This window comes from Sapajus apella, unplaced genomic scaffold (assembly GCF_009761245.1).
Source record: "Sapajus apella isolate SASKATOON/1434 unplaced genomic scaffold, GSC_monkey_1.0 scaffold8, whole genome shotgun sequence".
Taxonomy (NCBI): domain Eukaryota; kingdom Metazoa; phylum Chordata; class Mammalia; order Primates; family Cebidae; genus Sapajus; species Sapajus apella.
The window spans coordinates 7,549,114-7,571,878 of record NW_022436948.1 but is presented as its reverse complement, the minus strand read 5'-3'; the positions used below and the strand labels follow the sequence as shown (position 1 = coordinate 7,571,878).

Genomic DNA, 22,765 nt, shown 5'->3' with positions numbered 1-22,765 from the left:
CTCCTAAAGATGCAAAATTGGCTGATATTAGGAAAATGTACAAAGCTTTCTCCCTGCATTTCAACAAATAAACAAAACTTTTTAAAAATTACTTATGATTTTGACCTATTTTATCATTTTATATATGCTATGGCAACTGGCATTTTATAGTTAATCTTATCATTTTTTCTTTTTTTCTTTGATCTAAATCAGGATGCTAAGTTTTGGGGGGTCCCAGAGTTTTGGCAGAGACCTCATTCTAAAAAGAGGTACCAGACTATTAAGGTAGAGCCTGCTGAGGGTGGCCCCAAACCTGGTCTGCTGAACCTCACTCAACTCATCATTGATTTCAGGGGCACAGAGAAGACAAGGAGATGACAGCAGAAGTGGACAGGTACCATAGAAAAAGGGGACCAACCACACCCTCCATCCAAACTGAGGCTTCCCGGCCTGAAACGGGTCAACACTGGCTGAAGCAAGAAACTTTAAATTGAGTAGGAGATTAAGGTAATAAGAAGATGAGTACTATTAATTGTAAAAAAAAAAAAAAATATTGGTAATAGTTTTAAGTTTCATTCTTTAAAAAGGGGTAAATCACACTCCTTCCTCCCAAGGTTCTTGTCAGCATTCTATTATTCCAAGGGCATTCAAAAATTTCTCATCCAAAGTCAAAAATTATTGCTTGTGTGTGTGTGTGTGCCTCAAACAAGAAATCATTTCCATCAGTCTCCAAATACTTGAAGAGTAAATGGCAAAAGTGTGCAAATGCAAGATGGAGTGGTGCTTAATGTTGCCACAACATTCCTACAATACTGGGATGTCTTCCTTGGGAATTATTTTGTTTCAATCATATGTCAATAAGGAAAGCAGCTTTAAATGAGCCAAATGCAAGAAATGATGAAACCGCCCAGATTTACTTAACACACAGGTGTGTTAAGGTGACAGTTACAGTGCAAATGAGGGAAGTAGTAAATTATTTCAATGGATGAACCAGAAATACTTAAAAGCTGCATTTAAGAGAAATGGAGTCATGAGGGCAATATTTGTGAGCAGAAAAAAAATCAGCGCAGAAAAACGTGAGAAATAGACAATGTCTTTTGTCAAGATGCAAGGAAATACAAAATAACGTTAAAAGCACCAACTACATAATTTGAATATAAATAAAATATTAGCAAGAAAGGAGAGGGGAAGAGGTGGCGATCTGGAGATTTAGTCTCAAGGCAGAATCAGTGCCTCCGGCTGGAGGATGTCTATAAGCGCCCCACAATGGAGGCAAAAGATCACCCAGAATTGAAGCCACAGACCTTGCTTCAGGAATCCTAGCTGATGGCCTGGCACAGAGACATCAGGAACAGAACAAGAAAACCTATAGGAGGATTCTCCCAAAATACTTTTCTTTCTGGTCCAAAAATCCTTAAATTTGTTAGAAGCAGGAGGTTAGAGTGGGAAAATAGCAGAGCCTGGAGCACACCTGCCTACTGGTGACCCACTCTGAGGGGATCTTTCTGTTTGCTGGCAAAGGAATTGGTAAAAAAAAAATAATAGATCCCTCCCTGTGGATCCCATTTCCCTCTTTTTTTTTTCTTGAGACAGATCCCGAGGCAGAATTAAAGACCAACTCTGGAACTCACATTTTTCAAGGACAAAGGTTGCTATAATGACCAGCACAATTGAGGCGTTTAGACTTCAGGTCTAACTAATGACAGACTTTACCAAAATCACTGAGAGAAATTTAATATCAACCTTAAATAACAGGAGAGGCAGGTACTATAACAAATAGAGTCAAAATTGCTCATCTAGGTCTGAGCAGTTTTGACTCTATTTGTTATAGGTCTGAGCCCAAGAAAAATCCAAACAATAAAATTAATCTAAAAGGAATTTTTAAATAATCGTCTTTTTTTAACATTACAATTTCCCATCTTGGTGGCACTTGACAATGGTGGGACTGTCCCACAGCAAATGACCCCATCTAAGCCCTAAGGACAGAAGCTATTTTAGGAAATGAAAATTACATAGATTTTGTAAACAAAGGGCATTTAATTCGGAGCAGAAGGTAGTCTTGCAAAAGGTAAACACGCAACAAAAACAAAAGGACAGGCAGGGTGACAATGTCAAGCACGTGAAAACCCTGCTGGACCTTCAGAAGAGCCAGCTACATCCTTTTCCTGCTTCTACAGATGCTATGGCAGCCCCAGAGGTGTGCCACTCAGAGCTCCCTTCAAGAAAGAATCCAGCACGCATCTGAACAGCTCACACCTCAGGCCCTGCCTCATCCCAGGCAGCCCCGAGCCAATCAATCACTGACACAGCTGCGTACAAGAGCCCAGTCATTTCTGCCCAACCCTGGGCCCCTCCAAAGGCAAGCTCTGCTCCAGAGCTACCTGTTGGGTTTGTCAAACTATTAAATCTGTACCTCGTCTGAGGCTCTCCCTGCCCAATCTTGCTTCATCCTCGTTTTCTCCGTCACAGGCACAGCCCCCTTTCCCCTCCAGTAAAACACTAGCACTCCTAATTCCGTCTCAACATCTGCTTCCCAGAGAGCCCAACCAACACAATACTCCTAAAACCAATATCAGCAAAAAGCGACTTTCCAAGCCCCTACATGAAGGCTCATTTTCGGGAAAATAAAATTTAATATAATTCCAATTACCCATGATGTTATTTAGCCATTTCAAAGGAAATGAGAAAGCTTCCCAAACTGTAATCCTCATGGAGCAAACTGATCAGCAAATGTTGCTGTTTACATGATGTTACATACAACACAATAATTAGGGTTGTATGTAACATGCTACTTTCAGATTTTCAGGTGAGTCTAAATACTTTTAATTGATGTAAGAATAATATGTTCTTCAGTTGATTTATGTCATGCATTAATATCAATCAAAAGGTTCTCTAACACATACTTTTTAATAATATAAAATGTGTTTTTAAAGTCTTTTTTTTCTTATTCAGAGCCACATCTCCTCACGTGATATGTTTTACATAACAAGGGTTCCGTTGTTTGCTGGTTTGTTTTCAATTTCAGGTTTGAGGAATCAAGTAGCAGGTCTTCTTAAATCCTTTTATTGGATATATGTTAATTTTCCATTATCAGAAAAGACTGAGAAACAGGAACAGCAGCATATTGTTTATTCATAGATAAAAATATCTTCTCTCTCTGGGTCTGTTTTCTTTCCCAATGTCTTTGCTTATTGCCAACAGGTCAATTTTACATATAATTCTTGCTGGACATCGTGCCCTGAAGGTGAAGTAGGACAGGTAGGGAGATGACTCATCACCCCTTGTTCCACCTGCAGGCTCTAGATCACTTTTGTAATCTGCAATGAAATAGGTAAATTCTACACAATCTTTTTTTTTTTTGAAACAATAACAGAAAGTAAATATTTGAATTGGGGGCTTTTTCAAACAACACAGTCATAAAAAATATTGACTTGTTTTTGACTGTTACTTTAGGCATATATTTTTGATTAATGACAATTAATGTAAATATAAAGATATTTTAAACTTGAGGTTTTTAAAACAAAGGATACAAGAATCACCTGGTTAAAGTTAGATATTTTGTCAGTCTCAGATTCAGCTTGCTCAATAATACCATTATCATAAAATTTTATGAGGCTAATTTGAAGGTCCATATGAATTGGTATTATTGTTCACTTTTGGTTATTGATAATAGCAGTGTATTAGCAGTCCACAGTAGAGTTTATGTTTAATACAAACAAACAAGATTTCCAGAGAGTCTACAAAGAATCACTAAAAAGTTAATAGCCATGCTTCAGTTAAGTTTGTTTGCTTTTTAAAGTACGTTCTCAGAAGTAACATGTACTCTCAATTAAGCAAAACACAACCAGAATTTTCATTTAACCCTGGAATTTGATCTTTAAAATTAAAAAAAAAAAAAACTTTCTCTGCTATTTACAGTCCTGCTTTGGGATAAATCCCAACATCTGGATACCAGAATCTGAGCAGCAAAATCCACGGAGACACATGTGCAATTTTATGCCTGCAAACGCACTATTATTTAGAATAAAACCAAGCAGTACTTCTACCCTTGTTTCTTACTACACAGAATGTCCAGAGTGCAAAATCATGTAGATTATAAAACCTACTATATATGTAGATATCCATACATATGTGCACACTCACATATAACTAAAACAAAAGTTTTCCAAAATAATACTTTTGTTTCTATATGTGATGTGCCCTGATAGCTTCCACTTTACTCCATCCCATTTTCTTTTGCTTATACTTGCCTTGACTCACTTAGACAAATGGGTCATGACCTGTAGTTTGGAAAACAGGGCTTTTGAGCCTGGCTTTAAAGAGGCTGGCCCTGAGGCCAGCAGAACCCGCGGCACCTGGGGGCCAGTTTGCGGTGCAGAATCTCAAGGCCTGCCCTAGACCTGCTGAAGTGGGATCTGCTTTCAGCAAGGTCCCCAGGTGAACGTGTATTAAAGCTTGAGAAGCTTTGCTCCTGCATGCAAAACTACAGAGTGAGTATCTGTGATCTGAGCTACATTTAAAGCAATAATGTGCCTCTTAAACTATCTGTGTTCAAAGAAGTTCTATCCTCCTACTGAGCTCAAGGAGCAACACAGTTTCTAGCAAGATAGCTGCAAAGAAAAATTCACTTTCAATTTCATCAACTGCTTCAGTGGGTTTCAGGGGCTGCCTAACCTTATATCCCGCCTTCTGCAGGACAGAGAGTGTCGGAAATGGGTCGAGGGTAAGCACTGAATTGATTGCAATAGATCCATGAGCACATAAAAGTGTGTGTGTTTGTTCTTATTCCTGGGAGAAAATATATAGCAGTCACCTAATTTTAGAAGAGTTTAATGGTTTAAAAGTTAAGATAAACTATTAAGCCATGAAAAGATAAGGAGAAAGCTTAAATGCATAATTCTAAATGAGACAAGGAAATCTGAAAAGGCTATATAGTGTATAATTCCAACCATATGACATTCTGGAAAGGACAAAACTCTGTAGATGTAAAAATATCAGTGGTTGTCAGGGCTTAGGAGGGAGGGAGGGATGAATAGACAGAGATCAGCGGATTTGCAGGACAGTGACTCTAATCTGTACGATATTATAATGGTGGATCCATGTCATTATATGTTTGTCCAAACCCACAGAACATATAACACCAAGAGTACATGGTGTTATATTAGAGTATAATCCTAATGAAAACTCTGGACTTTGGGTGATAATGATGTGTGATGCAGGTTCAGCGCTTGTTACACATGACCCACTCATATGGTAAAATGTTGATAGTGGAGGAAGCTATGTATGTGTAGGGGCAGGAAGTATATGGGAGCAGTATGGTATATGCTCAATTTTCTTGTGAACCTAAAACGGCTCTTAAAAATAAAGTCTATAGCTATCATAAAAGCAAAGGCACATGGTCCTTGAGAGCATGTCCCCTCTGCTATACGTTGGCTATATGGTTACAATCACACCTAGAAAAGAGAGAATAAAGAGTAAGTGAATATCAGAATGTTCGATTCTGCCCCAGAATACAATGAAGTCCCTGGGTCACTCCTGTTTCATTGTTACCATTGCTTATTTAATTCAGTCAACCCATATATGTGAAGTATGTGCTATCTACACAATGTATAATGCAGGATACAGAAATGATTATGTGATCACTTTAAGTAATTTATAATCTAGCAAACATATAAAACAAGCACACAGACAATCCTCATATAGGAAATGCCCCTCCTTTCCCAAAATGGCAAGGAGACAAACAGCAAGGATCAGAGGACAGAAAGGCAAAAGTTAGAAGGCCAGAAAGGCATGGAGGGAGAAATTCAATTCACCCACAAGTATGGTATCGGGAGAAAGTGGTGCATGACGTGACAGGGACACTTGCTACTCCCAACTGTAATCTTTTCTGATTGGTTTATGCCCGTTCCAATTAGTGTGTCCATGCTAATTATCAAATATTTTTATTATCAACCCTGCAGAGGGGACTAAGATTAAAAAAAAAAAAACCTGCTGCAAAGTGATGCCGTGTTCATTTTGCACAGAATCCAGAAATCCTGATGAAGGACCCTGAACTGGATGCCACCAGCCATAATGCTTATCTCCTGTGAATGCTGAATGACTTTGTTGGTGGTTTTTATGATAAGATGTATTTTCTTTTATATCTGTTAAACAAGTTACACAGAATACTGGGAAATGCACAAAAGTAAAAAGAATAAAATAGATAAAAACTTTGTAAGTTAAAAGCTAAGGGAAAAATAAAGAGAACTATCAATCGGTGTGATCAAAGAAAAATATTTATCTCATGGGGTGTTGTAAAAGAACGTCGGCAAGGTGCGGTGGCTCATGCCTATAACCCCAGCACTTTGGGAGGCCAAGGTGGGTGGATCATGAGGTTAAGAGTTCAAAACCAGCCTGGCCAAGATGGTGAAACCCTACCTCTCCTTAAAAAAAAAAAAAAAAAAAAGCCCGGCATGCTCGCAGGCGCCTGTAATCCCAGCTACTCAAGAGACTGAGGAGGGGAATTGCTTGAACTCGGGAGGCAGAGGTTGCAGTTAGCCAAGATTGTGTCACTGCACTCCAGCCTGAGCAACAGAGCGAGACTATCTCAAAAAAAAAAAAAATCATAAAAATTAATAAGTAGAATAATGGTCAAAAACAATCTGCACAACAAATATGACATAGTTGAGAGGTGCTGTCATTAAAATATAGTGTATACAAATTGCTGAGAAACTCACTAAACCTTCTAAATCATGCCAAAAGCGTTGCCTGCGTATAAGCTGTCTGCACTTCTTCTCTCTCTGTTTTGTTGTTTGAACTCACTGGAAAGTGGCTTTTGTTGTTTGAACTCACTGCAAAGTGGCTTTTGTTGTTTGAACTCACTGCAAAGTGCAGTCCATGCAAATCACGCATATGAAGGTCACAATGATGTCCATGTGGCCAAAGCTCTGGCTAATCCTCAGCCCTCATCTCACTTGCCAGCACTTTCTTAGCCCTTCTCCTACCCCAAGGGCACCTCTCTCAGCTCCTCTGTAAGTTTCCCTTCCTCTTTCCAACATCTATGCATCGGAGGGGCCCAAAGCTCAACCCTAAAGCTCTTCTGCATCTCGGTCCTAGGTGATCTCATCTAGTCACTCAGCCTCAGATACAGCCTTAGGCTCAGGACTCACAAGTGTATCTCTCACATGACCTCTAGACTCATATCGACCTTGGATATCCAACATCACAACTGGGATATCCAACATCACAACTGGGATATCCAACAGGCATCTCCAACTCAACACTGCCAAACCCCACTTTCGATTTCCTGCCCATTGCAACTGGCCCCTCCTGCAGACATCCCTTTTAGCGTAAATGGTACCATCATACGCCCAGTTACGAACAAAATCTTTGAAGTCATCTTCGTCTCTCCTACACTGCATATCTAATCCATCAGCAAACACTGTCTTTTCTGCCTTCCAAGCAGATCCCCGATCTGATCATTTCTCACCACATCCCCTTTCACTGCCTGGCGCCTGCCAATGGCCTCCTCATCGGCCTTCCCTGTTTCAGCTCTTGGTCCCCCTCTAGCCTGTTCCCCACACACCAGCCAACACGGTTCTTTCAAAACTTCAACCAATGTAAATTATACTTCAAGAAAGCTTTAAAGAAAATTCAATCAGATCACATCTGCTATAAATCTTCCAGTGGTTCTCCTCCCCTCATCTGCAAAATAAAATTGAAATGCCCTTATCCTTGCTCAACAGAATTCTACAACACAGCCTCACCAGCATGTCTCCAGCTCACATCCTGCAGCTTTAAACTCACTCCACACCAGCCCCCAGTCTCCTTGCTGTTCCTTAAACACGCCAAGAAAGCTCCTGCCAAAGGGCCTTTGCACATGCTGCTCCCTCTCTCTGCAATACTCTTCCCTGTGTGATCATACAGTTCCTGCTCCCACTTCCCTCAAGTCTCAGCTTGAATGTCACCTCTTCCCTATGACCTTCCCCAACCTTTTGTGCAGAATTCCACCTCTCCCTTCCTCAGTCTCTTCCTTCCCTGCTTTGTTCTGGAGAATAGCAACCAGCACCACATGACATGCAAGCATTCCCTTGAGTATATTCCATCTCAGCCACTGGAATGTAAGCTCCATGCAGGCAGGAACATCATCCGTTCAGTTCACGCTGTAGCCTCAATGATTCTGAAATTTTACACTGAAATTGGGTCCAAAAACATCACAAATGAGTTGACATAACTTATTGATAAGTGTACGAAGAATATGAAGAGATGATCAAACTCACAAGTTTCCAAATGCTAACATCTATAAAACTCCATTGTCACCTATCAAATCCACAAAGATTAAAAACCACAATAGAATGTGATAAAATAGTGCTCTCAGAGAGAGCACTCTTATATAGATATCTATAAAATATATAAATATATAGTTATCTACAAAATACATAGATATTTTATCACACTATCTGTACTTCCTGAACAAGTACAGATGGGCACAATTGGGTGATCTCGTATCAATGATCACTCTTTGATAACAATATACCATGGGATTTCACGATCAGAAGGTAAAGAAGACATAAAAGGAAAAGAAGGTGAAGATTAAACCAGCAAAAACCCATAAATAGGACTTGTTCTACTCACTAGTAAGAGAAAGTTGGGTGTCCCCATGGGGAAGTGTAAATTTAGTGTCTTGAACCACTGCACCCTCCGATTCCTGCTTCCCCCACAACAGTGGCCCCACACTGAGTCCTACAAGAAGAATGATCCTCAACCCCCAACTGCACAGACAGAGTTAAGTCAGAGACAGTGGTGTCAACCTTGCTGATGTCTCTAAAACACTCAACTGCTATGGGCTAACCCTAGGAAAAGTTGCTGACTCAAACTCCTAAGTTGATTTCCCGTAAGGTGGAAGAAGCAACAAGTGTCACTTCTCTTCTGGGCTCTATGACAGCAGCCAAAGAGACTTACTGATGTTTTGAAACCCAAGTCCAAATAGTGTTCTCTAAACCTTTAGAGGTGTGACTAGGATATTCACAGCAGCCATACAAAAACAAATAACAACAACAACAACAAAAAACACGTTTCCTTTTATAAATAGGTATCGATTATCTGAGGCTAGATTAATTACTGATCATTATCAGTTATCTGAGCAAGGTACACAGAAACACTTCAGGTGCTTAAATTGCAATGCCCTGGGCTCCAACCCAAACTTACCGGAGAAGAAAGTTTAGGTTAGAACAGGAATTTGTATTTTAACAAACTCCTCAGGGAAACTGCCCCAGAGCGGGGCGAGCCAATTGTGCTCATCTATACTTCTCCAGGAAGTATCTGAGAGCACTATTTTGTCACATTCTATTGTGGTTTTTAATCTTTGCGGATTTGACGGGTGACAATGGAGTTTTATAGATGTGAGTTTGATCATCTCTTCATATTCTTCATAGGCTAACCATGTACAACTTCTACCCATTCTCCTGGGAAGTGATTGTGAATCTCCTCCAACCCTCACCTACACTTCCTGATTAAGCTGGTGCCCCCTCCCCCCTCGCACATCAGCCTCACCGAATTGTAATGAGGAACCACCAGACTGAGGGGGATTATGCAGCATGTCTGGGGAACACTTCACTAAACCCCGCTGCACACATGCTGAACACCGCTCCAAAGGCTGCAGGGACTGAGCTCTGCGTTGGAATCTGGCCCTGGAGGGTGCCCAGCACGGCGACCCCAAGGGGTGCAGGAAGCCAGCCAGAAGAAGGGAAGGTACAGTCCAGCTCGAGATTACGCACGTAAAGAAATCTGTAGGTAGGGTCTCCATTATTTTGTCATATTAAATATCTTGATTTTCCTGTTCTGTTTTTGTTTTTGAGACGCAGTCTCGCTCTGTCACACAGGCTGGACTGCAGAGGTGCGATTTCGGCTCACTGCAACCTCCGCCTCCTGGGTTCAGGCAATTCTCTGCCTCAGCCTCCTGAGTAGCTGGGATTACAGGCGCCCACCACCATGCCTAGCTAATTTTTGGCATTTTTAGTAGAGACGGGGGTTTCACCATCTTGGCCAGGCTGGTCTTGAACTTCTAACCTTGTGATCCACCCGCCTCAACCTCCCAAAGTGCTGGGATTACAGGCGTGAGCCTCCATGCCCAGCCAAATACCTTGATATTATTTTTCTGATTATCAAAGTCATACTCATTGTAGAAATTTCATCATGCCATCATCCTGCAGAAAAAAATTAAAGTACAAAAAATGAAAGAGTAGCTATGCATGGCCACAAAGTCTCAGGGCTCATCGGGATGTGGTAACCGGGCTGGAAACTGATCAAAGCTGATTTATTGAGAAAAAATAGGCAGCATATCAAAGACTTACATCAGCTTCATAGTAGACAGACTTTGAGCAAGGGAAAGAAAACTGTCTCTTTTGAATATATTCTCAAAAGGATAAACTTTCCACCTTCCTGTGAAGCAAAGTTACTATAAATCAGATTTGCAAACTGTGAGAAATGCTTACAACTCAATGAGTCTATTGTCAGCCAGGTGGGAGCTCTGTAGTGAAATCCACCCTTCACCATGGCGATGAGATAAATCACCACCGGCCCCTAGACATCGCCTAATCCCTTCCTCGCGAGGCAGATTCGGGCGCTTTCTGCATCTGCTTCGTGTTATTGAAAAGAGCTTGGCTCATCTGCTGGGCTCTCAGTTTTCGCAGTGACCTCGCACATAATGCTGCTACTTCTGAAACTGTTTTAGACTCTTCCGTCTATAAAACAGACACAGAGTTTAAGTTTAGCATCTTTTAAGGTCAGAAAGAGTTAGCTTTACTTCCAGAGCGACAGCTGTGGAACAATGTGGGGAAGAAGTGCTTCACTTCACTTCTTGGGAAGTACTGACCCTGGGTCTATGTAATTTTTTCCATAAGATTTCCCCTTCTTCCTTCTCTCCTTCTACTGCTATATGTAATGGTATACTAGTATACAACATTGTGGATTAACAACATGCTATATTGTTTTAAAATATTAATATGTTATATAATTAATGTGGTGTAAACATTATATTAACGATATGTCACGTGATAAGTGCTCACCGTGTGCCCGGCACCGCTTCGAATGCTCTAAAGGCATCAGCTAATTTATTCCTCACGATTCTATGAGGTAGATGCATTATTTTATTCCGCTTTTACAGCTGAGGAAACTGAGGCAGCTAGTAACAGGGGGAGCCAGGCTTCAAACTGAGATCATCTGATCCCAACACACTTACGAAACTAAGCAAAAGTATAAACGCTAAAGGGAAAAGGAACCCAAGCGGTGAAAATCATGATTAGAAACAAATCTTGGGAAAGCTGGTTTTTTAGTCCTTCCCCACATGTGAACAGCAACTAGAAACCTAAACAGTGACTTTGTTGAGCCCGTGATCCGTTGTTGGTGACTGATCCTCACACAAAATCTTAGGGAGCAGTATCTAGTGATCAGCTCAACAGAACTGGGCCTGGACACCCTTCAAGGGCTGGAGGACAGAGGATGTGTCGATGGAGGGTCCAACTTCAGGCATTTGTACTTGCCTGCTGCAGGTGAGTGGACCTAGATCCCCCAGCCTTATCAAGCATCCAAAAGGTCATCTGCCTGCTTCACCTGGAAGAAACAGCAAAGCGTGATCCCAGGAAAACCCTCTGCCAGGAGGTCTACAGGCAGAAGCAGCGGCTGCTGAACACAGGTGCTGTAAACACGGGAGTGATGGGTCAGCTGGTGGGGCAGGTCAAGGTGCAGACCATGGGGAGCCCCCGAGATCCTGCCCAGACCCCAGCCTCACTGGGCCTCAGCTCCCCTGGGCCTCACTGGCAGCTTCACAGTGTCCCAGGTATTTGAGACTTGATTTGTGGAATCATATTGCAGATATCTGTGACTTTTTTCTACTCACATATGAGAATCATCCACATTGATACATGGCTACAGATACATGCTCATAGTTTCTTTTTCACTGCTGTATAGTACTCCACTGGTGGAGTACAGGTGACCCATGCTCTGGATGGCAGACACTGTGTGTTTTTGATACCTTCTCTCCCTCCTCCCCAACCCCCAGTGTGGGTACACAGAGGGTCTGCTAAATGTTTGCTGAATTAGTAAACAAGCCCAAGTCAGGAACAGTCTCCAAATCATTCCTCATTACAAAAGGGTGGGTTGGTAAAACTCACAAAGCCAAGGCAGGAGGACACGCTCAACTTGGAAATGGCCCATGCTCAGCCTGGGTACAGGCACAGCCTCTGCTTCAAGGGAGTCACTTGGGCAGCAATATCTCCCACCTTTCCATGCAGTTAGAACAGCATCAGACCAAGTGATCTCAGTGTGGATGATTTGCTGAAGTACAATGTGGTTTACAATTAGAAAGTACCTTCCTTCCAAGAATGGCTTCACTATGAGCCATCTAATTTTTCCTCTCTCTCATTTTAGTATTTTTTATTGCAAATATTGCACACAAAATAAATAGGATATGTAATCTATTTGCGCAATTTAAAGAATAAGAAGCAAACACCTTTGCATGCACTTCCTAGTCCACAAAAGTCAGCGCCAGGACCTCAGGAGCCCCTTCTGCCCTTCCCCCAAAACACTCCCCTCCCCAACAAGGTAATCTCAATTCTGAGTTATGTGTTTATTTTGTCCTTGTTTCTCTTTTCAGCACATATTATGTTTCTCTGAATTATATGCTTTTTAATTCTGCCTCTTTTAAATCCTGATTTTTGGGATCATATTGCAGATAATCTGTGACTTTATTCTACTCACGTATGAGAACCATCCACATTGATACATGGCTACAGAGAAACACTCTTAGTTTATTTTTCACTGCTGTATAGTACTCCATTGGTGGGGTACAATAGGTTATTTATTCATTTTTCTGTAGATGGACATTTGGGTTGTTCTGTTTTTTACTCATATACACCTCCTGGTGCCCAGGTAGATCCTGAATGAATAAACGAGCTGGCTCACAGGCTAGGCACAGCTTCAGCTTTACTAGGTAACACCAAGCCAGTACAAAAGTGCTTGTCCAAACTCATGCTCCTACCAGTATGGAGGACCCACTGTGCCACATAAAAGCATCACTGTTATTAACTTGTTCTATTTGCATATAATTATTTTTTCCCTTGTCCCCTAACCACTTCTCAAAGCAACTAGCCAGCACGTACCACACAAGCAAGCACCCACTCCAATGTGATCTATACGTTTTAGGCATGTATGTACCCTTGAAAACCCTATGATGTTGCTTGGGCAGCATATAACTTTTTATGCATGTAAGTAGCATGTGCTACAGAGAGCGTTCTGTTTTCTGTATTTTTCACTCCATTCACTGTTTTGTAAGACACACCCATGTTGCTCTATAGACACTAGAGAGAGGATGATATTTTATCTTTAAGATGGGTATGCCGCCCTCACTTTATAGATCACAGTGACAGCTCACAACTGTTCAGCACTCAGTGGGGTTTAAAGTGTACTAACTCATTTAATCTCCCACTAACGCTACGAAACTAGGTGCTTCTGTTTCATATAAAAGGAGACCAAGGCACAGAGAAATGAAGGAACTTGTCCAAAATCACCAAGTGACTAAACGACAGAGTATGATCTGAATCGAGCCAGATTCAGATGTGTTCTTATCCACAACATGAAACTAGATAAGAAGCAAAGCTCAGAGGGTTTTCACGACCTGCATCTCTGGGATACACAGCTGGAGACCACGGAGCAGAACTAACATGCAGATGATTCCCCTCTCAGTCCAGTCCTCATTCCACCAGCTTCAAAATGCGTATTATTCTACAAGAGCAGCTGGCGAACAGCAAGGGGAATTAGTCCTCTTCAGCAAGTATTAGCAAATGAAAATATTACAGAGACAAAGCTTTTTAGGAAATGCAATCACGTGAGTTTAAAAATGCTTTATCAGAATTAGAATTAATGACAAAAACTTTTATAGGATCCTAATAAAGTGGACTTGCTAGTCTTTTTCTTCTCTGCTGTGGGTAATTGTCCAGGTGCATCTTTGGTTGTGACAGCTCTACTTCACAGAGCTGTATCTTCATATACACCTAACATGCTAAGGGTACATCTGCATGGTACGTTAGCATAATTTCTGTTATAAGAAAGTTCTTGGTCATACCTGTAATCCCAACACTTTGGGAGGCTGAGGTGGGAGGACTGCCTGGGTAATAGAGTGAGACCTTATCTCTATAAAAAGATAAAAAATCAGCTGGGTGTGGCAGTGCACACCTGTGGTCTCAGCTACTCAGCAGGTTGAGGCAAGAAGATTGCTTCAGCCCGGAAGGCAGAGGCTGCATTGAGCCATAATCATACCATTGCACTCTATCCCGATCAACAGAGTGAGACCATGCCTTTAAGTAAGTAAGTACGTAAATAAATAAATAAATAAAGGTACCTGGAATGGCCTACAAAGTAAGGCAAATCAAATTATCCTTAATGACAGTTACTATTATCACCAACAGAGAAGCAGCTAAAGTAAACATTCTGCTCCTTTTGTTTGTAAACGAACTGCCACAATTCTTGCACTATTTAGATCAAGAATATTTTATATTCCACAGTTATCAACCATCCCTCCTTCTTTTTTATTGTTTCTAGCTCCTTAAACATATAAAAGGGTAAAAGCCATTTGTTCTGGCAGAAAAGAGTCATCATGAATTGTGCAGAGTGAATTTCTCTAAGATGAAAGGAATGTTCCTCTTCTCAAGGACGGCCTGCAGACAGGACTGTGAAGACACACAGAGTCTTCACGGGCATCACACCTACAGTGTTAAGTCACTTCTGTGGAAAACTCAAGTCCTTCTCAGGTAACAAAAACATTTTAGTAGCAATTAACCAAAAACGAAATCTTCCACTATATATGTTAACACATCAAGAGGAATCATTCATGTGCGATTTATATGAACTCCCTTCCCAGAAATAACAGCAGCACTCCACAGCCCAAAGCCAGAAACTTCTGGCACATGACATTTTACTTCATAAACGCCAACATCAGGCACTTTAATGAATTGGTGGAAGAAAATTATTCTCCCAACTTTGTTGTCAAGAACCCCAATTTCATATGAAAAAAATAATTACGAAAATAATTGTTCGAATTCTAATAGGTAGAATTTTGACAGGTTTATAAAGGAAATAAACATCTTCAACATGATTCTACCTCACAGTCAATATCAGCTATTAGTAACCACACTTCTCATTGCCAGTTCATGTCTCCAAACACAGAGAAGCCATTTGGGGTGAAATTTATTTTTAAAAAACTCTCAGAGTTACGATTTCTCAAAATTATCTTTCACTTTGTATTGACATCAACCAATATGATGACAATAAGATAAATCAGAGCCGAAAACAGTTCATTCCTGAAATCAAATACAGAATATTTCTACCAAGCTCTACGTTCAAAGATGGTGTTTTCAGGTTTGCATAGAATTGTTTCAGCTTTATGAATTATTTTTTTAAACCTGTAATACTTTCTTGCTGACTTCATCATTTCCTTCTGGTCGCCTGGAGCAGTGGTGTGGAATGCCAATAAAATGAATTTCAGTTGCTGTCCCTCACGTTCTGAACTACAGAAGATATTTATTGTCTCAATGCCCCATGAGCTTTTCTTTGCCTCATGTAGCTTCATGGTTAGCAGACACTAAAAATCAAAGAAAATCTTTCTCCACTTTACGCGTGTAGTGGCATAGACATACTGATCAAATATATTACCAACACTTCTGAAGAAACTAATCACATCCACAAGAGATATCCCACTTGCATTTTTTTGGAAACACAATTGTCACAGCCCAATGAAATACCACTCAGAAATCAAATTATATGTCCCCATAAGCATCTGCTCCTCTGTGACCCTGGGCAAAATTTAGAATCGTCAACAACCCAATCTCTGAAACTGCAGGAGCACCCACAAAGCTCAAGGAATGCACTGAAATTATTATTGCTTCCAATTCCATTTTCAAAGAAAGTAAATGTGTATGCATGTGAGCTGCACATGGCCCAGAATGCCTCACCAAATGTATTGTTTTAAAATGTGTGTGTGTCCATGTGTAACTGTGTGTGTGCGATTTTGAAAGGCATTTTATACTTTATTCAAAAAGAGGTACATTTTTCATTACCACAAACTTTCAATTATAAGCCACTTTCCATTTTCAACAAATGTTTTAGGCAAGGAATATAAATTAGTAAAACCAACCACACCACTTAAGGAAAATGAATTAATATGGGGAAAGTGAAGAACTGGCTGTGCAGTCAATTACTTTGGCCAGCATAGATATAGTTGAACCAGAACAGGTGTAGACAGCCTATTTGGACAAGGTAGCGTAAGCCCCAATTTTTTCTGCAGTCTTTATTTGTGTCAAGTATATGAAAACTACCATCTCATTTCCTCCCTGTAGCTATTACCCACACGTATATGTAGCGTCAAAATAAATGGGCCAGAGTCCTCTCAGGGACCTCTTTGACACAAGTCTCACTTCCTCACCTTCTCACCTCCACAGCCTCAGGAAGCGCAGGTCAGAAAGCAGCCAGGGCAGGTGTGAGGTGACAGGCTGCTGAGTGTCAACGAGCCCAGATAAAACAACGTTCCTACATCGGAAATCCAACCATTCACCCTCTTGATCTCCTCCTCACTAACCCCAGGCAAGTATAAAGGAGATGGAATTAAAACAGAAGTTAGAAGAATCTGGATGTGATTTCATATATTAATCCAGCAAACTTTTTCTGAAAAGGTCCAGACAGTAAATATTTCCAGCAGGCAGGCCATATGGGCTTTGTCGAACCTACTCAACCATGCCATTCTACAGTGAAGGCAGCCACAGATGATATGGAAATGCATGCATGGGGCTGTGTTCCAATAAAGCTTTCTTAATGGACACTGAAATGTAAATTTCATGTAATTTACACATGTTATGAAATACACTTCTTTTGACTTCTTTTTCAACCGTTTATAAAAGTAAAAACCGTTTTCTTAGCTCCTGGGCTGTGTTGACTGGCCCCTAATTGACTGACATGTGGGCAGGTATCCATGAAAATCTAGGCATAGAGGAAGCCAGAACTGGCTTCCCGGCCAAGGCGGGACTTACCTTGATATGAGCTGCTGGGTCCGGGACAGTCTGAATCATGTCCTTCAATAAGCCAGTCCATCTACCAGCTGTTCAGAACTTGACAGCTAGAAGACAAAAGGAACAACATAAATAATAATAAAAAACTACATTTCTTTGTTTTACGTTCTAGCAGGACTGGACACGATTCACCAGTGACAAAAGAATCATAACTTTGCATTAAGAATGTTTGCTTAAAGGCATCCTCCAGGTATGTGTGGTCCATGAGGTGACTGGATAACTCACTGCCCTTCCATTGGTAAAATCACTTAGATTGAGCCCAAGAGAACCCCAGTCCAACAAGGCCAAAAAAATCTAGCTCAAGCTGACCCACATCGAATGCAGTATCCACATATCCTTCCACATGGGCAGCATCTAATGAGGGATCTATTAAAGAAAGACATGAGACTAAAATGTGGCATACTTCCCATTACACTGAGAAAGCAGGACTTTGAAATCTCATTATAACTAATGCCATCTGCACATCCTTTTCGGCTTCATTATTAAGTTCTTAGTAAACGACACAGCTACTGTTCATTGAGTATCTCAGTGCCAGTTCGTTGACTGCTAAGGACTCCACACACATTTTCTCATTTCATTCCGACCACAATGCTGACAGCTGTCATTCCCACTGTCCAGATGAGGACTTCGAGACTCATAAAGGTTACTGATTTGTCCAGGATCACCTGGTTAATAAGCAACCGAACCAAAATTCAAATCAGATCAGCCTATCTGACTCCAGAGCCCATAAAAAATTTTGGTCTGACTTAATTAGCAGGTATCAACCCATATTTTGAAGGGACATTTTAAAACATGCCTTAAATAAATTAAATTTAAAGGTGCCCATACTCCAGGAATTTTCCAGAAATAAATACTTCATCCAATATATATTCCTTTATTCGGATTATAAATTGGCGTGTTCTGACCACTGTCTGTGCCCCTCCCCTTCCACCAAGCCAGTCTCCAGCCTCCCCGTGCTGTCCCAGCCCCCGAGGCTGACCTCTACAGATGGACTCAGCAGGGCACCTGGCCTCATGGCCAGCTGTCAGAGTTGGTTGACGTGGCCCCTTCTGGAGAGCAGGGGTGAGAGAAGAGAGGAGTATCTCTTCCCCTCACCTTCCCACCGCTGACACCTGCTGCCCGGCCTCCCTGGACGCTTGGTCATGCATGGTTCTGACCGTAGCCGGATTCTAGGCTGACCTCTCCCATCATGGGGCCCTGCCTTCCAGGCTCCAGCCTCTAGTAACTGGTCCCCAGCCAGTATCTGGTGCTCTGTGAATCAGCTAAGCCATCAGTTGTTTCTGGCACTAAAGATATCTTTTTTAATTTACATTTTTAGATGCCATCATTTGCTTTTTATCACCTGTATTTTTTGTTTTTCTTCTTTACAATGGCTCTTTGCAGTAATAAACACAAAATAAAAATAAACAATATGATTACAGACATTTTCAAAAGCTGTCTTTTGAATCTGCTATGGAGCACACGACTCCAGTGGGAAAGCTCCCACGGGAGCCCTCACCACGTTCACAGCCCGCCCTTCCGACCCCTCACGGTACAGACACACCCACTTCCAACCCGACCGCCTCTCACGCCTGGTGTGCTCCGAGTCTGTCCTCCTGAAAGGTCTCCCTGGAGGCCTCCCAAGATTGGGAGAGCTTGGCTGGCCAAGAAGACGATGCTGGGAACCTTAGGCATTATTTTTTTCTATAGCCAAATGTCTAGGTCTTGGAAAATATGTACTTTTCCCCCCAAGTCCTAAAGTAAGTCCCTCTGGGGGATGATACTTATGAAAATGCAAAGGGAGTGGAGTACAGTCCTGAAATTGAACCAGGAAGCAGATGAAGGGGACCCAGGCTGCTGGTGCTATCATGGGAGGAGAGGCTGGGAGAAGATAGGGCTTGGCTGAAAGTTTCTGGGAGCACAGGAATCCTCAATTCTCCTTCTCCTAAGAGCAGTAGGTGCCCCAGGAAAACAGCACTTTGGTCCTGGGATCATTCAGCCCGGTAACTCAGCATCCACAAGTTGTCCTGACAAAGGGAGGGCCTCCCATTGCATGACCCTGCCCTGGGGAGCACACGGCTGTTTCCATTTGTCTGGGCAGTCCCTCCGGGCTAGTTCACTCTGCACAGTTCCTCCCTGCCTGCACACACATGCTGCCGCTCATACCAGGGGTTGAAGCTCGTCCCCTTCCCCTCACACCCAGGCTGACCTGTGCTGCCTCTGACCTGGAGAACACAGCAATGGGAATGTTTCAGGAGCCCCAGGCCCAGGCCTGGAATTGGGAGCTTCCCCTTCCTGCTTCCTGAAACCAAGTCCCCATACCCTCAGCAGCACAGCACATGGCAGAGGATCGAGTGCCCAGCGGGCAGCCAGCACCAATGCCAGGCCTGGGAGGAAGCTGTCCTGGACAGTCCAGAGAACCATCTCTCAGATGACCATGGCCCCTGCCAACACCAGGGAGGCAGCTTCCAGCTGAGTCCAGTCAGCCCACAGGACTGTGACCAATAATAAATGGGTTGTTGTGCTGAACTACTAGGTTAGTTTATTGCACATACAGGTCATTGAAACACCCCGTTAGTGTTCTAGAGACACGGAAAAGAGAGGGTATATAGCTTGTTTCACTTTCACTATGGATGACAGCAAAGATGGTCCCAACACTCAACCCCTCCTGTATCCATGCTTTTTGCCACATAACTTTGTGGTTCCTCCCAGTAAAGAGGTAGAATTACTTCCTAACCCTTATTTTTGGGCTGCCAGTATGATCTGCTTCAGCCAACAGGATACCGCAGAAAGACAAGCATGTCAGGTCCTAGCTGAAGCCTCAGGAGGCAGGACATGTTCCCATTTGCTTTTCGGTAACTTTCCACCAGCCTGGGAACATAGCCTGATGCATGCGGGAGGATGAGAGGCACCTGGCGTAGGGTCAACCATCCCAATCACCGCACCAAGACTATCTCTGATCATCCCACAGACAACCAAAACCCCAGACATGAGAGGGAGGCAACCAGACCAGCCACTAGCCAGGGCCAACCTGAATGGCCAACACACAGGCTGACGGCTAAATAAGTGCTCACTGCTTGAAGACACTGAAATTTGGGGAATTTGTTACACAGCATTTTTGTGACAATAGATTAATGACATACACTTTGCCCCGCATAATCAGATTACTGAGATATTCATTAAAACTCTTCCAGCCAGAGATAAAAGGAGACTCAGGACATTTCAGAAGAAGCCAACTTCATCCCAACACAGAGACATATTATTTCCATTCACCTAAGAGACATGATCTCAAACCCTAATCCTACCCTCAAAATGCATAGGGAAACTGAAAGATAACCAAGAAACCTCCATCAGAAACCCCCATGGGATTCTCAGAGCCTTTCCGAGAAGCAATTGAATTCTTAATTCACATCATGCCCTGCCAGCCTTCCCAGAATTTTAAAAATAATGAAATTGAATCAACACCCTTAGATATCCAAGACCGCAGCAACATTGTAGAAGTTACAGTGGCCACTCGGTCTGTAACTAACCAAGACATAAACTTAGTGAGCAAGTGTTTGAGTGTCTTGTTTCTCATAAGGAAGTTTTGAGTACTCAGGTTGCATCGAGGATAAAATGACAGGGAAGGGAAAATATAGAGATTTCGGATGCAACACAGTCCCGATCCTCCGGGGACTGAGATGGGAAACAGGTGTGTTTCATACAGATATGAAGTGGTCAGTCCTGAGAACAGGCAGTTTGTGGAGGTGCCCAACGAGATGTGTGGATATACCTAGAGGAAAGAGAGACCTGATTCGTGCAGAGACAAGAGGGTGCCACCAAGGGGCCTTGATGAACAAGAGGCATGAGGATCGGAGGAAAGAAGGTGAAAGGCAGGAAGCAGGAACAACAGGAACAAGCCTCTCCCAGCTCCCCCACGTGAGGGATCAAGGGAACATTAGTTCCTCAGCCCACCACCACCAACTGATCACCCACCAGCAGGATTCACTCAGCATGCTGCGTGATGGCACTGCCATCCTCCACACCAGGTCAGTGAAAACCCAACAGACCTAAAGACCAGGAGAATAACAGCTCCACCTCCCTACCCTGCCTCCTCAATCCACACGGATCTCTGCTCTTTTTGCAGCCATTTGGGTTCTTTTTTACCATTTCAGAAGCATTTTAAGGATTTTTTTAAAGAGCGCTTCCTACTTTTGTGTTCCTCCTGGTCATTTTTCAAATATTTAGCAGTTGGTTAACAAAACAAACTAGCACCATACTAAAAATGTTTAGTAGTTGGTGATAGTTTCATGTCACTGTAGGAACCTTTTTATTTTCTATTTCACCTGCCTTTGAACCCTTGCAAAATTTCACTCTATGTTGATGGAAAATCATGTATTTAATACTTGTTTCTTGCAAAAAACTCATTTGCTAAAGTATATACTTCTATATGATTTTGTGTTTCATGACTCAGCTATATTTTATTATTGGGTATCTTAAACAACAACAATAAAAAGTCCTTGACATTAATAGAATTCTGCCTGTGTCACTTCTTTGTTTTTGTTTTCAAAATGCCAGCATCTTACTAAATAGAAACAAACTTGGTTTGGATTACCTAAGCTCTAACTGCATAAAAGATGGGCTGATACACAGACAGAAAGGAAAATAAGCATTTGTGATTATGGAGGCAGTATTGCAAAATGGTTACAAAAAGACTTAACTATTTGTGGGGCTGGTGCAAGAAAACAGATGGAAATTTCAGATCCCCGCCCCACCCCCCAACCCTACCCTTCCTCCCTTCTCAACCCGAGTTCTGTCCTGTAGGCCAGGGGACACATACAGTCATGTGGACATCCCGATCCACATGGCCACACGCCATTCAGCAGTGCTCCCTGTTCCTCCTTCAGACCCAGGGAAACACGTACAAGATCTTCCCAAGAAGATGAACTCCAGGAAAGAGGTTGGTGCAACCCAAAAGATGCTCAGTAAGGTTGGAAAGGAGCTTTGGGTGCCCCGGCACCTGGGGTGTGGTCTGGAATGGTGGTGAGTGCAGCTGAAGAGGGCGGAGCCCTGGGCAAGGGATAGTGCTCAGTATGAGCACAGGTGCAGAGCCAGGTGAGGAGTGGAAACCAGATCTGCCGCTTACCCCTTGGAAACCTAGAAATGATCACTTTATCCTCCAAGAAACTTAGTTACACATTTGCAAACTGGGGATAATATTATTGTAGTATAATAAGAAATCCATTTGCCCTTGCCTCTTGTTTCTGGCATGGAGCTCCTAAAACTCTTGGAATTTCTCAAGTGATGGGAGCATCTTTTCTTCTAAGAAGGCAACGGGTTGGGGAGTCCCCGGATAGCTTCAGGGTGGCAGCTGATTGCAAGGAAGAGCGAGTCTTGATTAGATGCTTAGAACTTTCAGCCCTACCTCGCAACCTCTCAGCAGAGAAGGGGGGCTAGAAATTGAGTTAATTAAGCCTGCCTATGTAACAAAACCTCCATAAAATACCCTGGCAGGGTTAGGACAGCTTCTGGGCTGGTGAGCATATTGGTATGAGGAGTTTGGTGCACCCCAATGCTAAAGAGACAGAGGCTCCCGTACTTGGGATCCTTCCAGACCTTGCCCTGTGCTCCTTTTCATCTGGCTGTTCATTCACATCCTTAACAATAAACTGAATCATAAGAGCATAGCGTTTTCCCGAGTTCTAGCAAGTTATTGAACCTAAAAGCGGGGGGGG

At 42.4% G+C, this 22,765-nt stretch overlaps 1 protein-coding gene across 4 annotated transcripts in view; it reads right to left on the bottom strand.

Moving 5' to 3' along the window:
- The window catches only part of ERG (ETS transcription factor ERG), a 282,162-nt gene that overhangs the window by 177,516 nt on the left and 81,881 nt on the right, over positions 1–22,765 (bottom strand). For 3 of the 4 annotated variants that reach the window (XM_032276875.1, XM_032276870.1, XM_032276871.1), the window contains one exon: positions 17,034–17,119. In XM_032276875.1, coding sequence (XP_032132766.1) covers positions 17,034–17,072 — 39 coding nt within the window. In that variant the 5' untranslated portion in view covers positions 17,073–17,119. Of the gene's footprint in view, positions 1–8,592; positions 8,893–17,033; positions 17,120–22,765 lie in introns of those variants that run through there. The other variant, XM_032276872.1, reaches the window with a different exon arrangement.